The 9,723-nt window shown below is 57.8% G+C and overlaps 1 protein-coding gene across 1 annotated transcript; it reads left to right on the top strand.

Annotated features, from left to right (window-relative positions):
• Positions 1 to 7,598: 7,598 nt before the first annotated feature.
• On the top strand, positions 7,599 to 8,213 carry KRTAP27-1 (keratin associated protein 27-1; the record flags this gene model as incomplete). The annotated part of the gene is made up of 1 exon (XM_079766405.1): positions 7,599 to 8,213. One exon carries the CDS (start codon positions 7,599 to 7,601, stop codon positions 8,211 to 8,213), a length of 615 nt encoding a protein of 204 aa, XP_079622531.1.
• Between the last annotated feature and the right edge of the window lie 1,510 nt (positions 8,214 to 9,723).

The following is a 9,723-nucleotide window of genomic DNA, read 5'->3' as shown; positions in this document are numbered from 1 at the left end:
CTATTACCCATCTATCTATCTATCCATCCATCTGCCTACCTACCTATGTATTGTCTATCTATCTATCCATCATCTATCTTTCATCTCTCCATCTTTCTATCTATCTATCTGTCTATCTATCTATCTATCTATCTATCTATCATCTATCTATCTATCTATCTATCACCTACCTATGTATTGTCTATCTCTCCATCATCTCTCTCTCTCTCTCTCTAACATCTCTCTAATACCATCTACTTAAATGTTGCTTTCACACTGTGATCCTCTGGGCAGTGTTGTCTCTGCCTTTAACTCGGGGACCTCCAGCAGCGTGTCTGCTCTTCAGCCACCACACCCCTCCGTGCAGGGTAACTGAGGCTCCTTAGACGTAATGCCCACCTCACAGGATGTAACAGGGCGACTCTCGGTGACCTTGCTTTGGAACTTTCTATGTGCTCAGCGATTTTCAATGTGCAATTTCCAATGTGCTTGAAGGAAATGATTTGGTATTTATTTCCTGCTTCGAAGCGCAGCCCCGAGGGGCCATTAAAACGCTACTCACTATAAATCTGATCGCAGATTACTTCCCAAAGCACTTGGCTGCGATGCTTATCTTCTCAGCTAATATAATGGAAGCCCACGTACGGCGGCATCCCGTGCCGTCCGCGGGCAGGAAGCGCCGAGCAGAATTATTAGCCGGGAACTCATTTGGTTCTGGCGGAGCGTCGGGAGGGTCAGCGCTGTCTGCTTCTTTCACGCGCCATTTCTGTCCCACGTAGGAACACAAGTGCGTGCTTTATGATACGGAGAGTCACCTTAGGGACGGAGAAAGGATCGCAGTGAAATACCACACGGCGGGAGGCCAGGCACAGCCGCTCCGTCCCAGCTCCCCGTAAACAACCGAGAGGCGCGAATTAACCACAACGACCGCCGGCTGTCCGACAGGCCACGCGGATCTGAAGGCCGCGGCAACGCTGCGAACTGGCTTTTAGCCACCAGCACACGGGGCGTGTTTGTGACGGCCTCCATCTGTCGGCCTGGAATTGACAGCACAGCTGGGAGACCTACGCGACGTTCTTGGGTGAATTCCTGTCGCAGATGCGAAGGTGGCCCTGGGAGACATCCCCCCACAGGGAGAGACTGCAGGGCCCCTGACATCGGTGACACACGATCAGCCGAAACCGGTGTGGCTCAGCGGATAGAGCGTCGGCCTGCGGACTGAAGGGTCCCAGGTTCGATTCCGGTCGAGGGCATGTACCTTGGTTGCGGGCACATCCCCAGTGGGGGGTGTGCAGGAGGCAGCTGATCGATGTTTCTCTATCATCGATGTTTCTAGCTCTCTATCCCTCTCTCTTCCTCTCTGTAAAAAGTCAATAAAATATATTTAAAAAAAAAAGGCATCCCTTCCAATTGCTCCAAGGTGTGTGTGTGCATGCCTGTGTGTGCCTGTGTGTGCATGCACATGCATGTGTATGCATGTGTGTGCATGCTTGTGAATACCCGAGTGTGTATATGTATGTGTGTGTGAGTGCCTGTGTGTACACATGTGTGCGTGTGTGTTTACGTGTGTATGTGTGCGCGTGTGCCTGTATGTGTGCATGTGCCTGTGTGTGGTCACGCAGAGGGATAGCTGATGAGACTCTGAAGCCCTCCTGGCGGACAGGGAGAGCTCGGGGGGATGAACATCTGTCGGGTGAGGGTGTGACGCAGGCGTTGGTGTGAGAAGGGTTTGCAGGCGTGAGCGATGCAGCGGGTGGAATTGTTGTGAGCAGCACAGACAGTCCCGCTGGAGCCCGGTGAGCAGAGACTATCAGACTTAGAAAACACAATTGTCGTTGAAACGAACAGGAGAGACCCAATGCCATAAATGGCCTCTTGGTTCCAATTTCCAAAGCCGCCTCAAGCAGAAGTTGGAGGTGATAAGGGGGGGAGACACCTCTGATCCCAGCATGTTTCTCCCTGCAGTTGGGTTTCTATGGCGACCAGGATCCTGTTCCACTCGATCTGATGGCAGGTTGTGCTGCTGGGTCTTCCAGAGGCTGAGCAGAGAGAACCTCGGGGGAGGGGGGGACGAATCTCGTACGGGGTCCCATCTCCCCCCAGCGGGTTGGCAACGGGGACGCCCGGTGGGAGTCCAGGTTTGTGCAGACGGATCGCCCTGGGGTCACCTTGCCAGGTGCATCCGTGTCAGCAGTGACCCCGGGGTCGCCTGAGCGTTTGCACAGAATTCACCCCCTGCCCCCCGGGCTGGGAGGGCGCGCCTGGCCTCAGGATGACTCGCCAGATGGAGGACACACAGCAGAGCGGGCAACAGCGTCTCCGTGGCGACTGTCGAGATGAAAACACAGCTAAAGGCCCCAGGAGCCTCCTCCCTCGGCGGCACCGGGGGTTCCTAAAAGGGGGGGCTCCGTCGGCCGGCACGTCCGGGACACGCCATGATCCGCTGGGGAGGCCCTCTCGCCGGCACGTGTGCTCAGTGGCTCCGGGAGCAGGAAGCACACTGCGGCCCGCGGCGTTGGAGCGGACACGCCGGGGCCTGACTGGTGAAAAGCCCGTCTCCGAGGGGCGTTGCAGGCTTTACACGGTCCACGCTCAACAGCACATACATGACACAGGGGGGGAGCTCATGCGGGTAGCAGTCCGTGGCCCATCACAGTGTTCACGCTCACCTCGAAAACCCCGAGTCCAGCTCAGGGCGGGGGTGGGGGGGGGCGGGGGGGGGGTCTCATGACCAAGCTCACCCCCCTCTCCAGAGAGAGAAGCGGAGAGGCGGCTACACAGCAATGAGACAGCAGTTACGCCCGCGAATGTGTTCAGTTATAATTAGTGACAATTACAGCCCAGGGTTATGAGCGACTTTCATGACGAGACTCGCACAGCAATGGGGGGGAGGGGAGGCACAGCACGGGGAGAGGGCACAGCACGGGGGGAGGGCACAGCATGGGGGGAGGGCACAGCACGGGGGGAGGGCACAGCACAGGGGAGGGCACAGCACGGGGGGGCACAGCATGGGGGGGAGGGCACAGCACGGGGGGGCACAGCATGGGGGGGAGGGCACAGCACAGGGGAGGGCACAGCACGGGGGGATGGGCACAGCACGGGGGGGCACAGCATGGGGGGGCACAGCATGGGGGGGAGGGCACAGCACGGGGGGAGGGCACAGCACAGGGGAGGGCACAGCACGGGGGGGCACAGCATGGGGGGGAGGGCACAGCACGGGGGGGCACAGCACGGGGGGGCACAGCATGGGGGGCACAGTACGGGAGGGCACAGCATGAGGGGGAGGGCACAGCACGGGGGGAGCACACAGCATGGGGGGGAGGGCACTGCATGGGGGGGCACTGCATGGGGGGGAGGGCACTGCATGGGGGCGGGCACAGCACGGGGGGGCACAGCACGGGGGGGAGGGCACAGTACGGGGGGAGGGTGGGCACAAGATGAAGGTGACGAGAGAGGAAACACCTGTGGGAGAACTGAGCTGAATCATGTTACTTTGGGGAGACTCTAATTTTTAACTTTTTTAACCTCAATGCAGCTGAACAAATGGGTGGAAGTCCAGAGTAGCCACCTGATCCCACATAAAAGCTACAGAAACAATTCAGCCTCATAACCTCCGGGTGCCGAGCTCCAGGAGATGGAGACAGGCCGACTGGACTTCTAACGGGATGGAAACACACCCCCCCCCCCCCCCCCCCCCCCCCCCCCCCCCCCCCAGAGAATGGACGTGCAGCCTGTACCGCGGCAGCAGAACCGCCGACGGGAAAAGACGCTGCTCACGTGGCCTCCAGCTGTAGGTCAGCCGAGGGATGCGGCACGGAGATCGGAGATCCTGCACCTGATCAGAAATAGTGGCTACTTTTATGTATTCGTCCCTCAGTAGGTGGCAGGCAATCTTTTGTGTAAAACTAGAGGCCGGTGCACAAGGTCCCTAGGCCTGGCCGGTGTTCAGGGCCTTCAGGCTGCCGGCCGGGGCCTTCCTACATTCCGCACCGCCTGCTGGTGGTCAGCACATGTCATAGCAAGCGGTCGAACTCCAGAGGGGACACTTTGCATATTAGCCTTTTATATAAGAGACTAGTGGCCCGGTGCATGAAATTCGTGCACATTAAAAGGGAATTAATTAGAGGAAATATTTTAATAATGTTATTTGCCCTTTCTCTATAATAGAAATGTCAGAGATGAAAGAAAATTAGTAAAATGTATATGAAAACCTTCCTCCTGTCAGAATCTGGGGTGCACCACAGGACCCAGAGTCAAGTCCCTGCCCACCCACGTGTGCCTCAAAATCGCACGAGACCCAGACCCGGCTGGCCCCACCCCCATTGGGTGAGATCCAGACCCCGCCGGCCCCACACCCGTCAAGCCCCGCCGGGCGGGGGTCGCGCCTCAGGTCCCCTGCCCCGGCCCGGTGCCATGCAGCCTTAGGTCCCTCCTGATTGCTCGTTATGGCTCATTACAGGAACCCTGCCTCCGCTGTGGGCGCAGCCATCTTGTGACAGCGTGACGGGGTGAGGGTCAATTTGCACATTACCTCTTTATTATACCGGATAACCTCTCCTTTAATCAGCAAAACGGTCTCATGGGGTCCATAATCTTACTGTTTTCATTTTAAAAATTAAGAAGCGAAGGCACAGACATTTAAGGGGAATATTTAAGGTCATAGTCTGTGTTTGTGGAATTTGGTTTAGAACCCTGATATTTAACTGCTTGTTTATGATAATGCCATCATTCTCTGTCATTGTGGGTAAATCTGCAGCAAATGCTGAGAGCCCGCCCCCTGGTGGTTCGGAGGTGTCACTGCAGCAGTAATCACTTCAGGACCAGAGAGGCCAGAGAGGCTCAGCCTTTTAGTAGCAAAGCGTCCCTCGCCCTCAGCAATGCCATATATCCCTCCCGTTTCTCAGGGGCGGCAGGAGGCGGCGGCTTCGTGCCCATCGCTCCAGCGCCTGCAGCGCTAACACGTGGCCTCTATAGTTTCACGAGAACGGTTGCCAGGTGACCAGTGGTCCAGCCCACACCATTCCCCGGCCCTAAGCCAGGTGACTCCCTCCATAAACCCAGCCCAGCCAGACCCCGCGTTTACTCTGTCACATCGGTGCTCAAACTCCCATTAATCCCACACGCGGCGAAACAGGATGCACCGTTAATGCCTCGCCCCTCGGAACAGAGAACGCACGGCGGCCTCGTTCCCAGTGCCGGGCCTGGCGCGGCGGGCGGCATCTGGGGATTCGGAGCTGCGGGTATGCGCTCATCCTCTGCACGCTGCGAGGTAATAGACGCTGTCGCTGGAGCGCGGGGTGAGAGCCGCCCGGGAGTGTCCCGCCCCCCGCCCAGGGTTTCTCAGCAGGACCCTGAGCCCAGCGAGCAGTGCCGCCCTCATGCCCAGTGAAGCGTCTCAGACCACGCCCGTGGACAGGACTTCGTTTACGATCACTGACTCGGCTTGTGCGTGCTCACACGCGGGTTACCCATTTTGTTCTTGTTTCACGAGGCACTGGGAGGGCGGCGGGGAGACGTGTTTATTTCTCTCTAAGTGCTGCATCCCGGCCAGTGTGGGGGCCGGGGGGGCGGTGCTTTGGAGCGGGATGCCTTGCACAGGCAGCTATAACGTAAGGATTGTACTTGGTACTCTAGCCGCGCGTCTTCACCAGCACGTTCACGGGGCTGTAACCGAGCTCCAGCCGGGCCTGGGCCCAGAGCCGGCCGGGGACACAGGAGTGAGGAGGATGCACACGCCTCTTGCCTTGTGGAGCGCACAGTGTGGTGGCAACGGCACACGGAGGAAAGGAAACGCCGCGCACTCAGATCAGTTCCACGAAGGGAATCCTGGGCCCTGGGAGGGGGTCTCGTTTCAAGTGGGAAAGAAGGGAAGGCACTGGGGGGGTCCAGCTCTGAGGCCGGGCACACCGAGGAGGCAGGCGCTGTGGACAGAGGGGGGAGCTGAGGGAGGAGGCGGGAGCTGTGGATGGGGGCGTGGGGCAGGGGGAGCTGAGGGAGAGTTACGGTTAGGGTCAGGGTTAGGGTTAGGGTTAGGGTCAGGGTCAGGGTTAAAGTCAGGGTTAGGGCTAAGGTTAAGGTCAGGGTTAGGGTTAGGGTTAGGGTCAGGGTCAGGGTTAAAGTCAGGGTTAGGGCTAGGGTTAAGGTCAGGGTTAGGGCTAGGCTTAAGGTCAGGGTCAGGGTTAAGGTCAGGGTTAGGTTCAGGGTTAGGTTCAGGGTCAGGGGAAGAGTCAGGGTTAGGGTTGTAGTAATTTCCTGTTAGGCCGTAAGGAGGTCTTTCATCCTAAGGCGCGCCGTTACGATTAGGGTTAGGGTTAGGGTTAGGATTAGGGTTAGGGTTAGGGTTAGCATTAGGGTTAGGGTTAAGATCAGGGTCAGGGTTAGGGTTAGGGTTAGGGTTAGGGTTAGGGTCAGGGTTAGGGTTAAGGTCAGGGTCAGGGTTAGGGTTAGGTTCAGGGTTAGGGGTTAGTGTCAGGGTTAGGGTTAGGGTTGTAGTAATGTTCCTGTTGAGGGCATCCCCCAGGAGAGACGTTACATTCAGCTTCATATCCTTAATCCATTGAGCTGTGGCCTCTGATTGCGTAACATCCCTGTGCGGCCCATCCCATGGTCATTCTGTGAGAACTGCTCAGGCTCTTGCCGAGTTTTGTTTTTCTTTCGTCCTAAGTAGGCAGACTATCGCGCTCTCCCGGGGTATCCGCTCCCCATGGAGGGCTGGAGCTGAGCCCGCCGTTATCGATGGTGCTGGGGATGACGTGCCGGCCCGTCTGTGCTGGAGGAGGGAGCTGCGCTTCGTGTGACCCACAATGTGGTAAAAGTGGGAGCCGCCGTCGCCCTGCAATCGAACAACACGACACTGAGTGGACCAAACCAGCAGGTGTGGAACGGGGTGACTGTGGTCGCCGTCAGCCTTTGGGGGCATTGATGGAGGCGATAGCAGTGACGGTTGCTCGGTGCAGACACATCAGAATAAGGAACGTGTCGGCATCCATCACCTCCGACAGGGAGGTCAGGACTGGCTTTTGGGGAGGCAGCCTGACGACGCGGCCTCTGCTCGCAGCGGGGACTGAACGTGGAGGAAAGACAGGGCTCCCCGTGCCGCGGCCGCGTTGTGTTCTGGGGGGACGGCAGGAGGGCGTTTGTGGCAGAGTTCTTCTCTCTCAGTCCGAGCCCAGGACCTGCGTGGCCAGGGCAGGCTCGATGGGGTAGATTCTGACTAAACGTCTCGGATGGGGTTACCATGGGGCATCTCTCCGAGCTCCAACGCCGAATGTTAGCCTTCGCTCAGCTGTCCCACACGCGTGTTGCGTTGCCCGCTTAGCAGCGCGGGGAGCCCGGCGAGGGAGCAGAGCAGCTGGCTGGCACTCACGGTGGACAAACCCGCCCGGCGAGTCAGCTGGGCCTGAAAGCCGCTGTCAAGGTGCCAGCGGGGGGTGCCCTCTCTGACATCATCACCTCCCTGCACGCCGCACCCAGGCCGGTGAGACGCAAGGTGGGGGGGTGGGCGAGTCCCCAGCGGAGCCGCCGCCCAGGGCCCGTGTACATAACCTCCCGGGCAGAGCTCCACGGCAGACCAGCATGTCGGGGCCTCACAGCCAAGGCCAGCCCAGGGTCCCGCCACCATGTCCCCGAGCCTCGGCCCCGCGCTCAGGCGCTTCTACGAGGCGCCCCCTCTCGCGGCCATCGAGCACGCCCCACGTCCCGTGAGCTTGGAGGGTGGACTGGTTCTGCCCAGCAGCTGCCACGGCAGGACCTGGCTCTTGGCCCCCGTGGGCGAGGTTTGTGGTGGAGCCGGCGGCGTCCGAGGGCCCGACCGCCCACGGGAGCCGAGCCCAGAGGCCAGCGCTGTGCCCACGGCCTGCCTTCCCGGAGCTGCCCAGACGCCTGGCGTCCACGCCGGCCCCTGCGAGAGGCCGAGGGGCCCGTCCGGGAACACCATGGCCGAGTCCACGTGCGCGTCTCAGCCTCTCCGGGCAGGAAAGAGCCGGCCCCCGGGCTCTGCCATCCAGGGCCGTCCCCCTGGGGTGACCGAGCGCTGGCCCCCCAAGACTCATGTGCCCAGGAATCCTCGGGCTCTGGACCGTGAGTCCAGCCAGGGCCACGCTCAGAGCCCCGACTCCAGGCCATGCCGACCTCTCGTCTCGGTCACGCCGGGGCCACAGCTTCCGGAACCTTCTGCGGGTGTGTGTGAGCCAACCTGCTGCGTGACAGGGGGCTGGCAGCTGCCCAGGAAGTGACGCGTGGGCGGCCGTGGAGGGAGCGGACTCTCTGAGGCCTCGGCGAGGGTGTCTCCCTGAAGAGACGACGGTGCACGGCTGTACGTGGGTGAGCGCGTCTCCCGCTGGTTCCAATAAATTGGGTTTTTTTGGGGGAGCTTTCTGGTGCGGAGCCGTGTTAATAACTTTAGTCACTAAGTGTCACAGGTCAAAGGTCAACCAGAGACTAACCTGAGTGCTTAACAAGTCACCACTACACTAACTCCTGCTCATTATCTACACACACTCAGCATTGAGTCCGGTATTATAATTAATATAATATAATAAATATAATATAATATAACCCTATATAATAAGAGAGGAATATGCTAACTCTCCATTATGCCGTGAGGCGTAACGACCGGCTGTGTGACGACCGGATTGCGGATCAGCAGGAGGGTGGGGCAGCGAACTACAAGCGGGCGGCGGAGACCTACAGGAGAGGGCAGGGCAGCAAGCTATGAGGGGGGCGGGGGGAGCTACAGGAGGGCGGGGCAGCGGGCGGAGAGCTACAGGAGGGTGGAAGCTACCTACTGGCGCATGGATTTGTGCACAGGGCTACTAATATAATATAATATAATATAATATAATATAATATAATATAATATAATGTAATATAATAAATATAATATAATATAATATAATATAATATAATATAATATAATCCTACCTAATAATAGACAAATATGCAAATTGACCGCACCTTTGCTACGCCCAAGCCACACCCACCAACCAAGCCACGCCCACCAACCAATCAGGACGAGTATGCAAATTACCCCAACACAGATGGCAGCTAATTTGCATATCAAGACTGCATAGAAAGAAGCCAAGAGATGCTGAAGGGAGCAACGCTGCTGAGAAGCAAGCAAGCCGGGGGGGAGGAGAAGGGAGGAGCGGAGGCGGGGCCGGGGGAGAAGGAAGGAGAGGGGGGCGGGCTGGCAGAAAAGGCGGGCCAGGGAACAAGGGAGGAGCGGAGAAGGCGGGCCGGGGGACAAGGGAGGAGCGGAGGCGGGGCGGGGTAGAGTGCAGCAGGAAACCCTATTGCAGGATTTTTCCTGCAACGGGAACGCTAGTATAATATAATATAATATAATATAAAATAATATAATATAATATAATATAATATAATATAATATAATATAATATAATATAATATAATATAATATAATATAATAATATAATATAATATAATATAATATAATATAATATAATATAATATAATATAAATTAGTATAGTATAATACCTATATATATAAAAGCCTAAGCAACAGTTATGACTGGACAACCAGCTGGTCGCTATGACGCACACTGACCACCGGGGGCAGACGCTCAACACAGGAGCTGCTCCCCCTTCCCCCCCACCCCCTGGTGGCCAGTGCACTCCCACAGGGGGAGCGCCGCTCAGCTGACCGACCTGTCCTGGCGGCCCACCGGCCCGGCGGCAGCCCCTCCCGCCCTCAGCCGTCCTGCAGGTCTGATCTCTGGTGCCGCC

The sequence above is a fragment of the Cnephaeus nilssonii genome (genome assembly GCF_951640355.1).
Source record: "Cnephaeus nilssonii genome assembly, chromosome: 3".
NCBI lineage: Eukaryota > Metazoa > Chordata > Mammalia > Chiroptera > Vespertilionidae > Cnephaeus > Cnephaeus nilssonii.
Note: the sequence above shows the minus strand (reverse complement) of the source record. Positions and strands in the feature narration are given on the sequence as shown.